General features: G+C 35.7%; 1 protein-coding gene across 1 annotated transcript in view; it reads left to right on the forward strand.

Moving 5' to 3' along the window:
* COL21A1 (collagen type XXI alpha 1 chain) overlaps positions 1-20,794 on the forward strand; it is a 67,650-nt gene that overhangs the window by 25,390 nt on the left and 21,466 nt on the right. The window contains exons 12-17 of the mRNA XM_088162260.1: positions 731-784; positions 3,080-3,133; positions 3,949-4,002; positions 5,444-5,497; positions 5,576-5,629; positions 8,079-8,132. Coding sequence (XP_088018386.1) covers positions 731-784; positions 3,080-3,133; positions 3,949-4,002; positions 5,444-5,497; positions 5,576-5,629; positions 8,079-8,132 — 324 coding nt within the window. The remainder of the gene's footprint in view (positions 1-730; positions 785-3,079; positions 3,134-3,948; positions 4,003-5,443; positions 5,498-5,575; positions 5,630-8,078; positions 8,133-20,794) is intronic.

Genomic DNA, 20,794 nt, shown 5'->3' on the forward strand with positions numbered 1-20,794 from the left:
CTGACAATTAGACTGCAAATCTAAGCAGTTCTAGGTCAGGCCTCTAGAAGATGGACTCAGCTGCAGTTTAGACATTTTTATCCCGATCCAGAAGCCAAACAGTAATTTCTTCATTTTTTCTGTGAATCACTAGCAGTGATCTGAAGTCTTGTCATGGCGATGGATTGCCCACAATTCACATGTCCAAAACAAGTTTTCACATAAAGCCCAGATGGATGGAGGAGAATTCTTTTTCTTTGTTGTATTAATTTAGTAGTCCTTGCTAAACAGGACAGTTGTTGGAAACCTGTGCTGTATTTTACTTGTGGCAAGATCAGTCTGAATGATAGTCAAGGATTTACTCATTTGTGGAATTAAATATCTGAGAGCCTGCTGGGACCAAGAGCAAGCCTGCAAAATGGCATATGTGGAGGCTGGCTGATGGGTTACAGAAGGGCTCATGTGTTGACCGGTTGTGATTTTGAACAGGCTGGTATGGCTGTGTGACATTCTTTCTTTTCCTGGGTGGTCTTTGGTTAGAACAAAAAATTGTTTCAGTGTTCCTGTGCCACGTTCATCCATGCTGGGTAGGCATTACTCTTAGTTCTGCTTTTTTGTCCAGTCACCGAAATGCTGGAATCAGGCAGGTGACACATTGGTCTCTGGCCCATATTGTGTCACATTTCTGTGTCTCGTTCTGTATCAGATTGTATTAGTATTTGAGCTGGTGTTCATTTCTTTCTCAATCTAGGGACCTCGTGGCTTGCCAGGTGTCAAGGGAGAACCAGGAAAAGATGGGGCAAAGGTAAAAGAACCCAAACAAGGATAATAGATAAAAAGATTTTACTCTTTTATAGTTTTTGGTTGTACAGGTAATAGTATTTTCATGAGTATTCTGTGAGAATTGTTTGCTAAAAGGGTAATAAGGAAGAATCCTAAATTTAAATTCTGGATCTGGCCCTCTTTATTTAATAAAGTTCATATAGGCTTTAGCACTGCCAGTTACAACTTTATTTCACTGAATAACATATATCTTAGAAGGTGTATCTGTACCTGGAAGTGCAGTACAGACATCTGTCAGAATGATTTCTTTTTAACGCTTTTCACCCTTTTTCTCTTTAAGTGAGTATCTAAATGACTTAGGTAGGAATTCCTGGATGGCACTTTTTATTAGAGAACAGACTAATTGAACCCAAAACGTTTTGTGGAAAATTCTAGCTGAGGTGTAGCCAGTAGCTTGCAGATATAGACAGATGTAGGAGCTTATATGTAACTGCCTTCTGGTAATCAGGATAAACTTGACTCTGGATCTTCTGTATACACAGTGAATAAACTGGCCATTGGCTATGGCCTTCTCTCACATTGTGCCCTATGTTTAGAAAAGTTCTAAGCTGATTGTGGTGACAATTATTTTGGTTTTGATTCATTAAAACTTCAAAGCCCTTTCTGTAAAACAAGCACTTGTTTTCCCAACAGATCTTAGAATTTCTTTTTAAAGTTCCCAATAAGCAGGTCATAAAATTCATCACTGTTCAGCAGAGCTCTCAAATTCATGGTTAGAGCTGAAAAATTGCCTGTGTATTCTGTGCTGTATTCATCTCAATCTAATTGATTTCAGAAGTTAATCTAATCAATCGGTCAGTGTTGGGCTGTGTGTAGAAGTTAAGATGATGCTGATGAAAAACTCTAATTGCCTCGCAGTGCAGGGTTGTGACAGATAGAATATTTCCTATTGCTCAGTCTAGCCTTGTTTAAAATGTGCCAAGAAATAGGGCTTCCACCACTGTTTTAGAGAACATTTCCATTGTAAAATAGGTCTTTGCCATTAGAATTTTTTTCCTGGAAGTTATGCCCAAATTTTCATCTCTTTATTTCATCGCATTACTTGTAAAGTTTCTCTAGTAGCTAATTTAAAATTGTTTTCATTTCCAAGTGTTTTAGTTTATCCAATAATTGAACCACCACTTCTGAGTAGAAATCAAGACTCCACAATTTTCAATAAGAGGCAATGTATATATGAAGTGTTAATTTTATAACCTTTGCTGATTTTTGAACTCCATTTCATTGTCTGCTTTTAATATTTGTTTGTTGAGAGATATTGTGATAGCATTAACCCACAAGCTGTCATTCCTGTGGTCATGTTCCTGCCTACTGCAAATATATGTCAGACCTTTCCAAGTCTGCTTAGGCATGAATGGCTTTGATAAACAGCACTGAGACATGTTGTCCTGGTTTAACCCTTGTCTTAGAATTTGAAATATTTTATGAAATAACTTTCTAAGCATTGTTTACTATTCAGTCTATCTGATTGAAATACATTGAACAAATTGAATTATATATTTCAACATAAAAGTAGGTATTAACAGAAAGAAAACATTCTGATTGTCCAAAAATGATTTTGTAATTAGCTGTTTTCTCATGTGAAGTAGTCTACTGAACCAAGCAACTAGGATTGTATTTATTGTTTCAAGTCAAGTACTGACAAGTTGTAATTTAGGATTTTGTTGTTATTGCTCAAGGGAACTTGCAGACAAATTGTCAGTTAAATATCTTCGGTACCAACAGCAAAAGTTTGGAATTCCTGATACCTGACACCTCTGAGAACAATAAAAAGAACTGGTATTTTGCCTTGTCTTTTCAATTGCTAACCTGTTTTTACCTAAGTGGATTCTTTCTTCCCCTGAAATGAGAACTCATTTGTCAAATTGCCAAAGTTGTTTTATAAGTGCATTTTGGTTTAATTTAGTTTTTTCTTAGGGCAGGTACTTAATATATCTTATTTTTTAATACTTCACTCATCCAGAGTAAGCTGATAGGAAATTTCATAAGGCCATAAATCACTGCTATTGAACCTCCATAAGACTTACTAAAAGATTACCATAAATTTAGTCTAAAATTTAGTGATTAAGGCTTTTCTTTTATGTAAAGAATTTTGTTTAAAGATTAAAAAACTCCTATCAGTCATCATACTATTATTATGAAGTTGATACAGTGATATATTACATCTTTCCACTATTTGTTCATCACAAGAGTATGAATGTTGTTGTAGTATATTACCACTATTTTGATATAGGGATTTAAAATATGTTTGCTGTTTCAGGGTGACAGTGGACTACCTGGTTTTCCTGGATTACATGGGATGCCAGCACCAAAGGTTGAAATTAAGTATTTCTTCTTACAATTCCTGTGTTTCAGCTTGCCCTGCAGTTTAATTTAAAGGGTAAACAAGTCTATATACAATACTATTTCAGAGCATTTGATGAATTGCTCAAAATGAATAGATACAAAGATGATATTTAGGGAAGATACAAGCCATGGGACTTCATTACATAGATATCAAACAATAGAAACCACCTGTTATTTAATTTCTGTTTTGCTCTATGGGATTTTATATTTGATTTTACTACTCCTAAGAAGATTCTTCATTACAAATAATGTTTAAAAAATAAAAGCAATTATATGATTTTCTTGTCATTCTACTTGAGTGACAGAATTTTGAAGAACAGTTCTGATCTATTACAGTGAGCTTAGTTCATGTGTGTGTTCCCCGAAACAATTTTCCCCATACTTTTTGCTCTTCTATGTTAGTACTCAACTGAATTTACCTCTTAGTTTCTCCAAATTTGTGTTTTTAACTCATCAAATAACGTCTTTAGAAAAGTCCAGCCCTTCTCAAAGAGCTGAATTTTCACTTAGGTTCCTGCCTATATGTGAGAATCACAAAGTGCCTTCTGTAGAAAGTAGATGCCTTAAGCCTATGAGCTGTGGATTGTCTCACCATCGTGTTGGACATTCTGGCCTTCTCCTCTAGGAAAGCTGGGCAAATTCAGGATTTAAGTCTTGGGCATATTTTTTTCTATCACATGGAGCTCTTTGCCTTCTTTGTGTCTGCTATACGTGTATACTTTATATATCTTTATGTGACTACTTCTGTTTAAAAATTAACTTGCTCACATACATTTTATCTAGGGAGAAAGAGGTCCTAAAGGAGATCAAGGAGTGCCAGGAATATATGGAAAAAAGGCAAGTGACTTTATAAGCATAAATTAAAGCAAAATGTTATTGGTATCTGTGATGAGATCACCTAGACTGGCTGCCTGGTGCAAACCCCCAAGCACCTCTCACAATCTCCCTTCTCATCAGTATGAGAGAGAAAATAAGATGGAAAAGCTTGATGGTCCAGATAAGAGAGATCACCTGCCAGTTACTGTCCCAGGCAAAACAGTGGCTGCTTGGGGAAAATTAATTTAATTTACTGACAACTAAAATAATTTTGGATATTGAGAAAAAAAGAAAAAAACACCAAACAAATAAACCCCCTTCTCCTCCACCCTGCCTTTTCCCAGGCCCAACTTCCCTCTTTCATGGGATAAGGAATGGGGAGCAAGGTAGGGTGGTCTTAACCCTGCTCTTCCTCCCCACACTCCTCCCCTGCTCCAGGGCAGGTCCTTCTCATGGGGGAAACCTGGCCTTGCATGGATTCTCCATGGGCTGCACCTTGGCTGCCACTGCTCCACCATGGCTCCCTCCAAATGCTGCAGGGGCATCTCTGCTCCAGCACCCTCTTCTTGCAGTCTGCAGAGCTGTCACTTTTCTCCTCTTTCCTTGTTTTGTTGGTGTCCCGTTTCTGTCCCTTGTTAAACACATTCCCCACTCGCGGTTGGAACCGGCTGTGTCCGACTGGGGAGCTCCACATTTCCACTGGGAGCCTGGGCATGGGGACCCCAGACAACATAATTCATATTTTTATAACAGGCATATTCACAGGAAATGCAATTCTTTATTTACAGCTCAGAAAAGCATTCACTGATTTTACTGGATATATTTACATTTAGTAATGTCAAACTCACACTCGGATTATTTGGATGTTTTGAGAACCTTTTCATTCTGTCAGTGGATTGGTGTAATTCATTTTCACCTAGCACAAAATGCACGTGTTTTTTGTAAATATGTCTGTGGGGTAATACACCATATATGGGGCATATGTAATAACTATATTGCAAAGAAGTCTGTGTTTTTGAATAGAGATACACATATAACCAAACAAGAGAGAGGGAGAGGAGTTTGGGGAGGGAGGAGAGGAAAGGAGTGAGGCTGATAAAAGATGGGAAGATAGATGTTTTAATCTGTATTTTAGATAAAGCAGAAAGTATAGTTTGGCCATCCATTGTTAACAGCTATATTTTCACCTGGCCTTATATTTTCTTCATGTGTTTAGACTCATAGCCTAGTTTTAAGCAGTTTGAAAGCGGGTCTGTGTTAGCATTTCTGTAGTTTGAAGCATATTTTTCTTTATTTAATGGGGTTGTAGTTATTAATTGACAACTGCCTGAATTAAGGAAAAAACAGATCTTCTGTACTTTTTCAAAATAAGAAATGACATACATGAATTATTGGTTAAATATGTTGAATTTTCAGCATAAACATTGACCACTACTTACTTTCTGCTTGCTGTTTTTCTCAGGGTTCAAAAGGAGAGAAGGGTGATACAGGGTTTCCAGGAATGCCTGGGCGATCTGTAAGTTTTCTGAAGACAATTTATTGCTAGCTTTTGCTTGTTAATTTACCTACTGATTACTGTTAAATGTTGCCACAGGGAGACCCTGGCAGAAATGGGAAAGATGGATTACCAGGCAGTCCTGGCTTCAAGGTATGTAGAAATGTATATAAATATCTTGATAAAAGTCTTCAATAGCATTGCTTGTGGTGTAAACATACAGAGTTTTTTTCTGTGGAATATTAAAATAATGTTATTACTGGGAAGTGTGGAAGTTTGCTGCAGCAATGAGCAGACTTCATTGTTTTCAATGGTTCTGTGAGCAGAGGCAAAGCTTTTATTAAGAGTGTATTAGTGATCATTAGAGATTGTTTCTATTTTATCTCCCTTACCCTTTTGTGTTTCTCTAATCCTATGATTCTGCTAAAGAGATTTATATACAAGCATACGCTGGAGAGCATAATTTCTTTTGAAGGGAGCTACAGGAAAATGAGGGGAAAGTATATCTTCAGTATTGGATTAATGTTTTTGTATATGTTTTTCTTCTCACTGTGCAGTGCTGTTCATATTTAATGTAGAACAGTTTTTCAAGTCAACTAAGTATGTGTCTACTGTAAAAAAAGAAACAGGATCTAGTATTTCTATAATATGTTGCAGCCTGTGAGCTCACTGGACATTCTGCTTGCCAGGTTGTTGTTTGCACTGTTCTAATTTGTGAAAACTTCAGTAGTATCAGTTTTAAAGTTCACAGGGAAAAGATTTTAATAATATATGATGTAAATGCTCAGTTGAATTGATCTAAAGCAGTTTTTCAACAGCAGCTTTGTTCCTATAAAGGTTTCTTTTGATAATAATGAAATTATCTAGGGCTGCTCAAGATTAATATTACTTCAGTATCCAAAGATGCAATGTACTTCTGAGTGCATTTGTCTAAATTCGTATTTCTGTAGTTGGAGATCTGGATCTTCTATTTTGTGACCATACTTGTCTAGTGCAGCTGGGGATGTAGCTGGCATATCTGTGACAGCTGCTGCAGCAGGGACATATGACACAGAGACCTAAAACCTTCCAGTTTGAAGGTGGATCCAGGGTAATGCCAGTGGAGTCTGGAGAGTAGTGCAGCTCAGAGAAGGCAGACTTGTAGGTATCAGTTCAGTTGTGCACATAAAAAGCCCCTGATGCATTTGAAATGCATTAGGGTCCAAAACGTCCTTGGGGAGCTGAAAAATATGACATAAGTCCTATGGAAAGCCAGTGCCTTTCTGGAGTGGCAGTAGACAAGATACCACTGAGTATCTCAGATGTCAGTGTGTGGGCAGTGGAATTCAGCTCCTGGTGTCTGGTCAGCTGAATCAATCCTCCATCAGTTGTCCAGACTAGACTTCTGTTACATGTGATGAGCTTGGTCACCTCCAGGAACTTATTTCAAATAAATCCTCTCTTATTTTACATATATCTATATGTGTGTAATGTACACACACACACATACACAGATATTGCTAAGTTGGAGGAGAAATTCCTTCTCTCGTACTTCAGAACGTAGGAAAAAATAGATATTAGACTTTTTTTCTTCTCTGATATTTGATAACATGAGCAGGTAATAGACACAGTTAACATTAACATAAAATTTTAACTGTCACTGGTGGCAATTTAGAGTGAAGCATTGTATTGCTAAAGCATGCTTTTGGAGAGCACTTTCTTATGTTTACAGAGAATATCTTATGTTTACAGAGAATTCTGTATAATGTGTGAATGTGTGTACATTTAAACTGAAAGACATTTTCTGAACTATTTTCCTTATTATTGTAGTACCAAAAATATGATGTGCTCATTAGGTTTTATTAATTTTACAATATAATAGTTAATAGAAGCCATATTTTTCATTCAAACATTTTGTTACCCCGACTTCAACATCTGCTTGCTATAAAACATTGCTTCATTCTGGGTCTGTAATCAAATTCAGAACAGTAACAAACAGGCTGTCTTTGAAGGAAATTTCTCTTGGAGCTTTCCTGGTTTTTTACAATATTAATTTTGGGAAAGAATGTGGAAAAAACATGGCTTGAAACCCAGATGCAACTCATTGTTGCTTCAAGTTCAGCTTTTATAATTTTAATTTAATTAGTGTCAGATTATTTGATACGTGTGTGTGTATATATATCTATATTTTTGCCTTTTTAGTGTGCTTTTATTTCTAGAATTATTCAAATTTTCAGAATACTTTAGTATCATACATACTTTGATAAATATTTGATCATTTGCTGAAGTAGTTTGAAATATTTTTCATGCTATTACTTATACTAACAATTAGACAGTAACAGTCTGTTGTTTGTTTTTTTTTTCTATGAGAAATTGCCATTCTGAGTGAAAAGAAAATTTTCTCTCATCTCTGTGCAAACTGATAGGTGTCAGGCACAACATGAGGGAATATTGGATTGATGACACTTCTTGCTGTGTCTTAAATTGTTAAGAGGTATTTGTTTGGTGAAATCTCGATGTGTATTGGTTTGAAATTTTGCTTAGATTAAAAATATTATTTACTATTTATTTATTTTTATTAGGCAAATAAGGTTGTTTTCTTAAGACTTTTTTTATTTTAAAGGGAGAAGTTGGGCAGCCTGGATCTCCAGGCCTAGAAGGACATCGAGGAGAGCCTGTAAGTGATTAAATTGCTGACAAATCCTTATGTACTAATTTGTTAGTTTTGTTGGGTTTTGTCTTCTTTTTTTTTTTTTTTTCTTAAGTTAATAGCTATTAAACTTGGTGTTTAATTTATTTGATTTGCATTGGTTGATATGTCCATTTTTTTAAACGGCTTGTTTATTTTCTGGTATTCATCTTTAAATTTGATTTAATTAAAAGAAATAAACAAGTCCTTAAAGTAGTTAAAGATGCCTTAAAAGAAAACATTCTTCACCACATTGCTGTTGTATATACTGATATATATATTTGGTGTATATATATATATATATATGAGATATAAAATTCTCTCCTTACTGACTTCTTGTTGATGTTGTAGTATAGTTAGATATTAATAATTACATGAGGGAAGATTCTGGATGGGTCTGACTCATTTCTGCTACATGGTGTATCTTCTTTCAGATACTTGGTAATCACACTTTTAAAGTCTCTTTTTCACTATGTACCACTGCCTTTCCTTTGCCCAGTTTTACTGACCTTTTACTTCCTTGCATCTTGCACCGTATTATTGCATCTCAGTTCTTGCTTAGCTGTGGACCATGCTGCTTCATTTTTGCTTTGCTTGTTTCCAAAGACATTGTTCCTCTACCAGTATTTGGGCAGCTCATTTTACTTCCTCTTAATATCTGTTAGCTGGGCTTGTCCTCCTTGTTTCCTGGTTTGGCTCTTCCAGGCCAGCAGACTGCTTGAAGCAGAGGAGCCAAGGTAGCAGCTTTGAGTGCTGAGAGACAGCCAGCTGTCTTCCAACCATCAGCAGCTCTTCTGCAGGCCAAGAGCAGTAAACAGAGCTCAGCTGGAGGAGCACTGCCTTACAGATGAATTACTTTCTGAATTACATTTTGAATTGTAGGATAAAGAGATACAGCTTTATACAGTCAGAAATGTTGTGGTATTGAATGTAATGGGAGGCAGTCTCAGTTACATGATACTGAACTCTGATAGAAAGTTTTGATATGAGGAGTTGGAAATAACACTTCCAGCTGAAAAATTCGGAAAGTTTTTAATTTATTTTTTTATCTATTCACCAAAACCTAAAACAGTTTGAGTAGACTGCATAACACTAAGAAATCATGCCCAAGAGACTTTCTTCCCACTTATCGGACTTAAGTGGAAAACACACATAATTCCTCCATTGACTTTATTTTTTCTCTATCCCAAATAACTTGAGGTGTTTTAACCTTTTGCAGTCTCTGGTGTCTTCATATGTAAAAAAAACTGAAAGTGAATGTTAATTAAATATCATAAAATACAACTGAAGGGATATTGGTATATTGTAAATTGGTACACCATAACAAATGTTTTGAGATAAAAATGAGTTCTATTATTGTCCCTAGCCTTGTTTTGTCTCTTTTCATTTTTACAAAAGAAATGTTAGTTGGTCATTTTAATTTTTTAAAAAAATTATTCTAAGAAATGGAAGGGAAAGGGTATTTCTGACCTAGAGAAAACTAAATATTTAATACCTTAACAGCTCTCCTTCTAGTGTGATGGCATTTGTTAAGTATGAATTATATCTACTAATGAAAAAATTTTTGGTTTAAAGTTAATATAAATGCTTCACAATATAACATTTTAAACAATAATGTAAAATCATCACTGAAGTCCCATAATTTTGCTTTAAAGAGAAATAAAATGGTTGATTTAAGGCATTAAAAGTACTAAGAAGTCTTTTAAAATCACCGCAAAATACTATAGAGGGAGACTTCCAAAATATAAACTACAAAAAATTTAAACAATCCTAATTGAGCAAGCTGAATTGCATTGTATGCTTCATTTATAATCAGTGGAGGTTCTGAAGGGTAGAAAGTCTACATGCTGACCATGAAATTGCCTCAAGGTCACCATTAGGGAATGTAAGACACTGAATCATCCCTGCTCATCTGCCTCTGCTGCTGATGCAGCACCATCCTGCATGAGCAAACCCAGTGTTCCCATCTATTTAGGGCCTGGAGGAGCAAAGAGCAGAGCAGTTAAGTGCAGAAATGTTGTGGTGAAAGTGTGTTGGGGTTGTAGAAAATGAAAGCTATCCTCAGCTGTGAGATATATGGGTTCCTCTGTTCAAGAAGAGGGTAATTGGCTTTCACTTCTTGGAAAATGAGCTGGATTTTGGGCACTGTGAGTGATGTCTTGTGCAAATTACTGCTTGTGTTATTTCTGTTGTTCCCCCAAAGTGTGTTTGAAATATAATGTGTAAGCACCTCCTCTCAGCTCCACTGCTGTGGAATTCAGTGTAAATTTCTCTGATGGGATACTCTTATAGTTAGGGTAGGGTACTGGTGTGGAAGAGAGGGATTGAACTGTGCTGTGCCATCCCTGGGGCAGCCAAATCGGCTGCCTAAGCACAAGGCGAGCCTTGGATGACACAGTTGAAGCTGGATGACTTTGTTTCACTAACCAGACACATGCAGCTGTGGCCCTGAGACAGCTCAGCTTGTTGTGTGGATACCCCACCCACACAACATACATGCAGACAGCCTTTATTTCTTTCATTCAGCCACATTAGTGTTAGACATGGCTTAATTTGTTAAGTTGATGATTTAAAAAATAGTCATCTTATGATCCCTCTTGCTTTAGCAAATAAGAATAATATGGTTATGAAATGAATGCTTCTTGAGATGACATCTTAGGAGCAACTGTCTGGAATGGAGGGCACAGGTGGACTCTCATTGCCTCCAGCCTTTGGGATGTGTGGTTATTTTTTGGACAGAATACTTCCTGGTATGTTATAACTCTTAGTAATCCTCAACATTACCAACAGAAAAAGTAGGCTGTAAAAATAAGTAAATAATTTCAAAATATATGCTTGATTTCTCTCAGTAATATTATTGGGAACTTCAGTTAACCAGACTTTCCCAGTTCTGCCCACTCTGTTGAATAGCATGTGACAGTATGGACAGAATAATTTAAGATTTGGTAAAGGTGGTAATCAAGATCATTTCCTAATGACAAAAACATGCCATGTTGTCACTTAAATAGTTCAATGGCTAGTCATCTATCTTGCTGATGACAGCCTGTTTTGATAAATACATTTTTTTGAGGGACCAAATGTCTATAGAATAAATCAAGATTTATTTGAGCCTAATTTCAGCCTGACTGTCCTTTTTAACATAGCTAGGGTTTTTCAGAATTGGGTTTCAGGGGAAGCTCCTTGTGTTTGCAATTATGCAGATGGGAACTCTGAAGTGAGTGCTTGTGGGTAAAGCTGGCAGGACATTTATAGCACTCTTCTAGGCCTAGCATATGCTCTCCTGCCACAAGTAATATGTCTGAGCATTTGCAACTGCTCATGTTTACTCTCCAGAAATCATATTTTTCAGAAATACATCTGCAAACACTTAAAATGGTAGAGTTTTGTCTCAATATTTAGGTCACATTGCAAGACCTCAGATGTGGCCTCATTTGTCCCAGGGATAGCAGCATAACATGGCTTTCAGCTTCTGACCTGACTCCCATTGTTATACCTACACTCCTGGTTTGTCTTTTAATCTTTCATAAATGCATCAGGAATGCCAGATATAGATCAATGCATTCTCTGGAAAAAATGTGTATTTTATGCTAGGCAATGGTAGCACAATTCTTTTTGAAACATGTAGATAGACAAGCAGAAGCTGTATTTTCTTCATAATGCAGTAATCCTGAAAACAAACTGGTATAGCCAGATATCCTGTATGTTTGGAAAGCAAATATAAAGTTAATGTAATTCTACTGCATCTAATAGCTATGCTGAGATTGATAGAAACAGGAAAAAAGGAAAGAGTGATCCTGACAGTAATATAGTAGTATGCAGACAAAGTTTGGGGTTTTTTGTTGCTATTATTTTCCTCTCTGTGTCATGTAATATTTTGTTTGATGCTCCTGATGTTGATGTTATATCGGTTTGTACCAATTTTAGGTAAGATGCCATTTACTCAACATTTGTATCTTGTATTTGCATTCACACACTGAGTTATAAAGTACTTAGGATAAAAGCAAACCTAAAACCTCTATTGTATATCTGTGCAATAGACATTGTGAAAAAATTCCTTTCTGAAAGTGTAACTTTATTTTTTATCCACCTAGTCTGATTATTGTATTTCTATTTTTAATCTCTTCACAGATTAAAGCATAAAGATCCTGTTGTATTTCCAGTGTTCAAAAGATGGTGTGTTGTGTGAATTTATTACTTGTGGAAATATTCCACAGAGCACTAAATGATATTTTAGATTTTATCACCTTAAAATAGGCCCTGCTATAAATTAGCACTCTCTTTGTAAGTAGTCTATAAATGATAAATTGTTTCCTGTCCGTTTTTTAAGGGTAAAAGTGATCAGGAGACTTAACAAAGTGGTTGGTGTGAGTCTATCAAAATTTTTAGTTTCTGATCTGATATTCATGCTTTTCTACTAGTCTGAGATGCCTTGATAGTAGGAGCTGAGCTCTGATGGCCTGCTTTTCAAAGGTGTCAGCATTACAGTCATTAGGAATGTAAAGACTAGCATTTTCTCTGCAAATGATGTCTTGTGCGTCTTAAGCAAACACCTATTTCTTTTTGAAAACTCTGAATTTTACCTGTAAATAAAAAAATAAGTTTTTATTTGGGTGGGATGATTGTTTTGTAGATAAGCAGCTGATCATTTTTGTAGGCATATGCCATGCATAATTTCTTTACAAACAGGTTTGGTTAGTTGAATGCACTTTCTGGTATTGTTTCTTTATTCCTACTTCTAATATCTAAATTGTTGAAGTAGACAGGGCAGACTCTTGCTGATGACATTCTGAATGCTTGATCTACGTAACAGATGTTGTTGGTTTTGTTCTCACTTGAGAAAAGGGGGAGATGACAGCTTTGACCGCAATCATTTGTTAATTACATAGTGCTGTAAGCTCAAACACGCTTTTTAGACTGAATGCAGGCTTTTCTGTCAAATATTACTTCTAGGTAGCTGTATGTATTTTCAGCAAACTTTATTTTCAACCTAGATACTCTTCATTCTGACTGACAAGTTATTTTAACTAAATTAATTCCATACTATAATTACAGAAGAGTTAATTGCTGTTAAAAAGATAAATATGAGAATAATGCTGTAATGAAACAGGTAATTAAAAGACTTCTAGAACTTCAGGCTGGCTAATCTAAGTTGCTTCATTATTCCCAGTTGGCAAAGATGATACAAGACATGACAGCGTAGTTCCTGATCCAAAGTGTATTGAAGTCAATGGAAAGGTTCCCATTGAATTCAGCCTGGATTGGGGCCATAATAAATGCTGTAATAAACTTGGACCCACTAACCTAATGCAGCTTGGAAAATAACATCTGCTTTTCTAAGTTGTACAGCTAACAGTTCTCTCCCAACTAATTCACACTTTCTGCATGTTCATCATGAATTCTAGTTTTTAAATTTATTTCCTTATACAACGCAACTACATTAATATATTAATTTGCTAGAATTACAATATCTTTTTTGTCCTTGTTTTGTCTACAGACACTTGGGAATGTTGGGGTTTTTTTTTCAGCTAATGCCATTTTAAATTTGATAATTTTGGAAAATCATGTAGAGAAGAGGTGGCATGCCTTGTTAAAATTTCTTTAAGACTGTTTTTAAAATGCAGTGTTAACAAAGGGAAATTCTTAGAAGTTATAAGGAAATATGAAAGGAGCTCTAGTTGTAAACCCATTGTAGACATGAATGGCATATGCTATGAATAGTTGCAAATGGTACTCAGAGTACTCTGTTTTCTCCTTGTGTACTGTAGTGACCTTTTTATGTCTGTCCTGCCACTTTTTTACTAATTCATATGCTGATACAAGTTAGACGCCAGCATTCCTCCCCTATTGCTCCTGCTTTGGGAACATAGAGATAGAAATATCTCCAGTAAATGTGTTGTAACAATTTAAAATCTTTCTACTGACTTGATGAGCTGTGTTCTAATAAACAGGTGCATATCATTTGTTAAAATCTCCTTTAATAATTTGTTAATATTTTATAAACTGAAAGTGAGTGTTAAAACAGTATGATTCTGAAAGAATTGTCCTGCAATGAACACTTGAAGGTGCACCTTTGTCAAAGAGTGCAATAACTGACTTCTAAGCACAAAATTAGTGGTAGAGATGGCTTATTGGTATTCTGTGACTGATTCCAATGAGTTAAACCTATTTATACACAAAACCACAGGTTCCATTGAAGAGTCTGATTTCTTCTATGCATTAAAATATTTGGGGGTATTTTTGGAAATTTTCACGCTGAGACTTTTAAAATCAATTTTTTTCATCTTGGTTATCGGTACTAGAAAGTGAGCTTTAATTGCCAGCTGAGGTACTTTGGCATAAACTTATTCTGTCTAGAGTAAGACACGTCTTGTTCCACCTGTGTTTTTTCTCCCTGAGGGAATGATGATATGTAGCTTGAGCCTTTAGCTGTCATGTTTTCAGCTTGGCTTAGAGGGAGTCTAGGGATCTGGTTTGAAAGTAAGAGTGGATCAGTTTGGTGGTATGGATTCATTGCACATCCAATGTGTAATGGATGGTAATATTCCCCAAATAATATTCATGGCAATATTCCCTAAAAATACATATAAATGCTTGTGTAATTATGAAATTGCAGAGACTGTGATATGCATGTGCTTACAAACATCGCTACCTTTTTTCTCGCTATCAGAAACTATATTTTCTTGGTATTAATATTGCAGTGAGTTTTTCTATAGAAATTGTTTTTTTTGGCATTTTAACATTATAGCAATGCAATATGATATTGTGTTTGTAAGTGGGAAAACATCAGTTTACTACAACTGATTATCATTCAAAAGCATTTCTGAATAATTGTTTTTGTTCCTTTGAGCAAATGATATGCTGGTACATTTCAAGTATATTACTAGACATACTATTTCTTGGACTGAAAAAAAGACATTCCAAAAAATCACTGGACTTGGTCAAATGTAGATTTTTGAAAAGTTGAATGGACATATCCACACAACTTTATCAGAAATTTTATTTAGTGTTCTTTATCAGAAATTTATTTATTCTCAAGTATCAGTTAAAAGTAGAGTTGTTGAATTGGCTTAAATTAAAGAATTGAAGCAATATGATGTGTGTGTGTTTACCTGTAATTGGTTAGTTCAACCTGCTGAAAATAACTACATTAGATCTTGAAAGTTAAATGGTACAATGGAATAAAAGTATACCTGAAGTGCTCAACATTCACTTCCTTTGACATGTGATATTTAAAGAAGGACTCATTTGCATTCTTTTGGATCCACCTGATGTCAGTAGTAGTATTTAGAGCATTCCTGAATGTGTGTGCTAATTTCATTCAGCTAAGAAAGGCTTTTCTGAAGGAGGAAAGGCTTGAAGGGAATGCTTGGACGTTTGAACAAATATATTTTGTATATTGGGCTGGCATCTGACCTGTTAGTGCCAGGAAAGTTGATGTTTATACTTCCGGTAATCATTGTTTCACATGTGCTGATTATTAATCTTTAAAGATAGTCTTGCCATACAATTTTCTTCTTAGCATTTTGTGACTTAGGTAAATATCTGCTGGAATTTCCAGTGACTCTGAAGACCAAACAGAAACTTCCCCTAGCTAATTGCTGTACTTTGAAACCAAACATAGAGAGTAGAGCATGAATGAAGAAGACACTCAGTTACAATGTAGCAGACATAAATATTTATTATTTCAGCTGATTTCTTTTGCACATTGCTGTTCTGTTCTATGCTTTGCAACATATTTATGTTAGTTACTTAACTGCAAATAGAAAGAGGTTTACCAAAAGGATGTTTGACTTTCCTTCCTCTGATCCAACTGGGAATTATCCAGAATGCTTTTCATTTCACCTTATAGAGTCAATTATGAGTCTATATTTAGTTTATTTCTTTGATATGATTTTTTTTCTACAGTGAAACTGATATCTGCATTCAACTCACCATGTCTCAAATAGAAGGGGTCATTTTTGTTTTGGCTGTCTTAGACAGTTTAGATATTTGGATTAATTAAAGTTATTTAAATTGAAGCCTTGTAGAAAATACACAAGAGAAAAACAAACAACTTGCAGCAGGGCTTGTAGCAGTACTACAACTTGTAGCAGTGTTCAAGTGGCAATTGGGCTGTCACTTCTGTGTGACCGTCTTGATCAATAGCACTGCATTATTCCTGCCCACAAAGAGCTTTAAACATGAAATTGAGAAGCTGATACTCAAGTCTCAGGCACTCAAGTAAATATAGTTTTAGAAGATTAGGGGAAATTTGGCACAGTGTTTCCTTTGTTTAATCTTTCCATACAAAAATTACTGTGAATTGAAGCTATGGAAAGTCTTGTCAGAATACAGTCTGGCTTCTGGTCCATAACAAAACAAAACAGAGCAAAACAAAACACCATGATCTTTAATCAGAGTGAATTTAAATCAATTTGCAAGATTTAACAAATATTTCTGCTAATGTTATTAAACCATTTTTAAAAGCAACCTTTACCTCTTACTGTGCAAATTAATTTTTGCTAGAGTAGTTATTTTTAGTAATTAAATTTAGCCTTAATGATTGCTGAAGGAGTCAAGGTGTGATTTTCTTTCTTTGTGCTCTGTAGAGGTTTGGTCCCAGCCTTTGTTCCAATTTTTCTTAGCTATTTCTTAAACAGGTAACAACTGCCAAACAGACTTGGACCAAAGGAGTTGTCAGGGAACTTTTTCTCTGGGAATGGATAAGGCTATATAGAAAATTTTTTTTTTTCACCTGTTATTTACTGCCAGATTCTCTCTGTCAGAGCCTTGGGACTTTCTTAGCCAAAAATGCAGGCTGGCCCATCCTGCTTAATAGCCAGCAATGGACCAATTCTGTAGGAATTTTAGAATCCCTTTTGGAACACAGTTTTACTGTTTTCTTTTACTGTGTTCTGTGACCAATTGCACAGAATCCACCATATTAAAAAAAAAAGAAAAAAAAGAAAAGGAAAAAAGAGCACGATATGTTGTTAACCTTACGTACTGCTAATTAACTGAGTCGCTCCATACTATGGGCAAGAGATGTGGCTGAGAGCTCTGTCCGTCTGCATCAGTGTGAGCTGTGAGGACAGAACTCTGGTTCTGTGTTGGATGTGAGGAGCAGAGCAGCCCTCAGTGACCTTTGGGGAGGCTCTGCTGGCCTCAGCCTGCCCTGTCTTATGTGTGCTGGGTGCTCAAGGACCCTCATAAGCTTTTCTTCACAAGAAGTGGTGGAGACATTTTAAAGCATTTTGAAGGCTTGTAACTGCTGGAGTATCAGTGTGTTTAAGTGTCAAATGTGGGTCAGTTTGTCAGTGTTTAGAAATCTGTAAGATTTCTTACAGGCTGGATATTGGTTTCCACTCTCTAAGGCTGGTGCTAGCACGATAAGCAGAGGGATGGCATCATGGTGTCACCTGCAGAGCTGGGGGTACAATTTTGTCTGCCCACCTTTGGATCCATAAAGATTTGGCAAGTCTGATGCTCATACTTTTGAGGGATCTTTACAAGAAGAGTGACACCAGTTTCAGCCTGTGACAAGATATACACAGTTTTCATTTTCTATTAGTATTTCCAGCTTTCACATTGTAGTTTTCCAAGGTCTATGTTGTTGGCAATGCAATAGGGGTCACTCTGTTCCACATTTAACATATGTGTTTTATTGCTAATAACTGATTTGCCAAAAAAGTGTTTGAAAACTGCGGTCTTATAACTGCAAAGATCTTAGTAATGCTTTTTCCCTTTCCTGAACTTAATTAAAAGCTGCTCTGCTGGTCTGGTGGATAGTCATTATGTCTGTGGGAATGCTTCTTTGTACGTAGCCCTTTTCCTTCCATCAATTGCAACTACTCAGTAGTAGCAGATTCTGCTTCATTGAATTTCTTTTCCAGTTTTATACATTATCCAAATTTGGTTTGTCCCATTCTATTAAGATTATTAAGGATTTGCTCTAATCCTTTAAGAAGTGTTTTGAGTATTGTACTTTCATCCAAATTATGACTTGACTTGTACTTTTTTGCATGTCTCCAGTAAATCTGTCATGCATTGTCAAGTAGGGCTTTTTCAAGTAAGGATCAGTAATACATAAAGAGTTGTGTTTTCCAGGTGTTTAAAGGGATCATGGGAACATGTGGATAGATAGCTGTCTTTTGTGTATCTTGTTCTATTGCTGTAATTTATGTAAGACCCTTTAGGGTCTTCCCAGAGTCAGAATTGCAGATTTTTTAGAGTGGAAGAAACCATTTGATTGAAACATAAATCAGAAAACTCATATATGCTAGAAAACACATCTTTTTATCAGAAGAAAATAAGATAATAAAGACAATTATACTAAAGTTGCCTAAATTTATGTGGAGAATTGACTGCAAAGCAGTTTGGTCATAACAGAAGAACTTTTGAAAATACTCTAATTTCACATCTTCCAGAGAAGAGATAAATTTTATGATTATGGGTGCTACCTGTAGCCTAGAAATTCCTACTTTCCAAAGGGATAATACTACTTTCTGTAGTAGGGTATCCTGCCCTACCAGGCACTGAAGAAATGCGGAATATTAAAGACAGTAGCAGAAAATAAAGACTAGAAATGAGCTAATATATACTTATTTTAAGACTAAAATAGGTTTTGGTTTTTTTCCTAAAAAAAATAAGGTCTTCTGCATGGTTTCTTCTGCTGTTGCAAGCATACAGTTAACCATGAGGGGGATGCAAATAATCCTGGTACTAGCTAGAAAAAGCAGGAAATATTTTGAGAAATGTAGCTTGTGTCTTAAGTAAAAATGCTTACATCTAGTTAAATTCTATATAAGGCCCCAGGCAATTTCCTTAATGGATTTTTTTGTGGGGCTACATGGAAGAAAGTCCATCTGTTTAATATAATCCAAAACAAAAATAGATACCTCATGATTAACGAAAAGAAAATTTTTCCAGGGATTGTGAAAACATTTTCCTCTTACAGTTAAATCCATTCTATTACAGTTAAATCCATTTTATCTGCCAGATATTATCAAAGAATGGAAGATGTATTTAAATTGCTGAAACTGGAATAAAATAAAATATTTATACAGAATTTTGTAAGTCTCATAATTGAGGTTCATCATCATAACAGAAACAAATTAATGCTTTTGGGTGTTCTGAAGTCCCAGCTGTGCAGGCTGCAGCCAAGGAAGACTGCATCCAGGGATTTGGTTGCATACCAAGAAGAGCTTCATTTTGCAGTGATACTGAGACAGAAGTAGACATCGAGGTGTGTGGGATTTGGCTGCCTGGGCATGGCCACCAAGAGCCATTGGAGTAGTATGAGGACAGCTGCAGCATCTGGCATGCACAGCACAGTTTTTAGAGCAGAGTGACTTCTATTTCAAAGGGTAGATCTGCTATCCCACAGCACTGTCAGTGACACTAGAGATTACTTCAATTATCTACATGGCATTCAAGTGTCACTTTAGGTCCTGGGGTTATCCTGCAAAGCCTCCCCAGGCCTAACCAGACCTTAGAGAGGCTTCTAGGTACGCATAAGTGAGACAGGGTAGAAGATAAATGATTAAACAAGCAACAGAAGCTGGATAAAGAATGACAGCAGTTCTTACCCAGTCTCCAAAAATCTTGGTTAGCTTCCAGGCAGGTACACAATGACATTAGTTTTTAGGCACAAACTCAGCAGTATGTGATAAAACTACAGTTGAGAATTTTTAGAATAAATGTGATTTTAAACCAAGGAATTAGATTTCCTAGACTATCTAATTGGCTTTACATTTCATGTCATTATAGCACTTCCTGATTAAGGCTAAAATAATGAATAATAGTACAGGCTTTTATGGGGTAAGGGAAGACTTCCCATTTAAGGGAAAATTTCAAATAATGGAGGAAGGCATTGGAATGAAGAAAGGGTTATTGACGAAGTCAGATTGGTGATGCTGAAAGAACTGAGGCAGTACTTGTGATTAATTTAATTTTTAAATATGAAGGAATACTGAATAAACCTTACATGAAACTTGATGTAAAAGAAAAAGGGGAACAAATTAACTGATTCCAAATAATAGAAATTCTCCAACTCATACAAGGAAAGAAATCAGTAAAGCACAATAGATAGTTGGATTTTTAGATATTCTGGCTAGAAATGTAATGCTACTTTTATTATAACTGCATACGTGATTTCTATGAACCATTTAACATGCATGCATTTTCTGGAAAGACAAGGAAAAAGAGACTTTAAAATTACAACTCCTTTTCATATTTTATGTGAACAAAATGTGCTTGATAGCTTTGAAAAGGACATTCCCAAAGGCAGGGTTTTTTTTCTACAGGCCAGTGAATCATGAACTATTCCACAGCATTGATTCTATTACTCCCAGTGGGTGGCAGTTTTCCCATTTGTAGCAGTTCCAAACATTGTTTCTCCCATAGCGGCAGAAAAATTGCATGATGAATGTGTTTCATATTAAGTTTTGATTAAACACAGGCATTTGTGATAATTTTAGTTGCAATATAATCTTAAAAAAAAATTGTCTTACAAACGAAGTAAAACTAATTGCTTGGCCTCCTACTTGAAAGTTAGAATGCATTTTTTGATAATTAAGGTAAGGTTTCTTTGACAGTTTAATTAGTGTTATGTCATCTTATTAAACATGACTTCCTATTTAAAATGTTTTATTACTCATGAGCCTCAAAAA

This window comes from Sturnus vulgaris, chromosome 3 (genome assembly GCF_052056855.1).
Source record: "Sturnus vulgaris isolate bStuVul1 chromosome 3, bStuVul1.hap1, whole genome shotgun sequence".
Lineage (NCBI taxonomy): Eukaryota > Metazoa > Chordata > Aves > Passeriformes > Sturnidae > Sturnus > Sturnus vulgaris.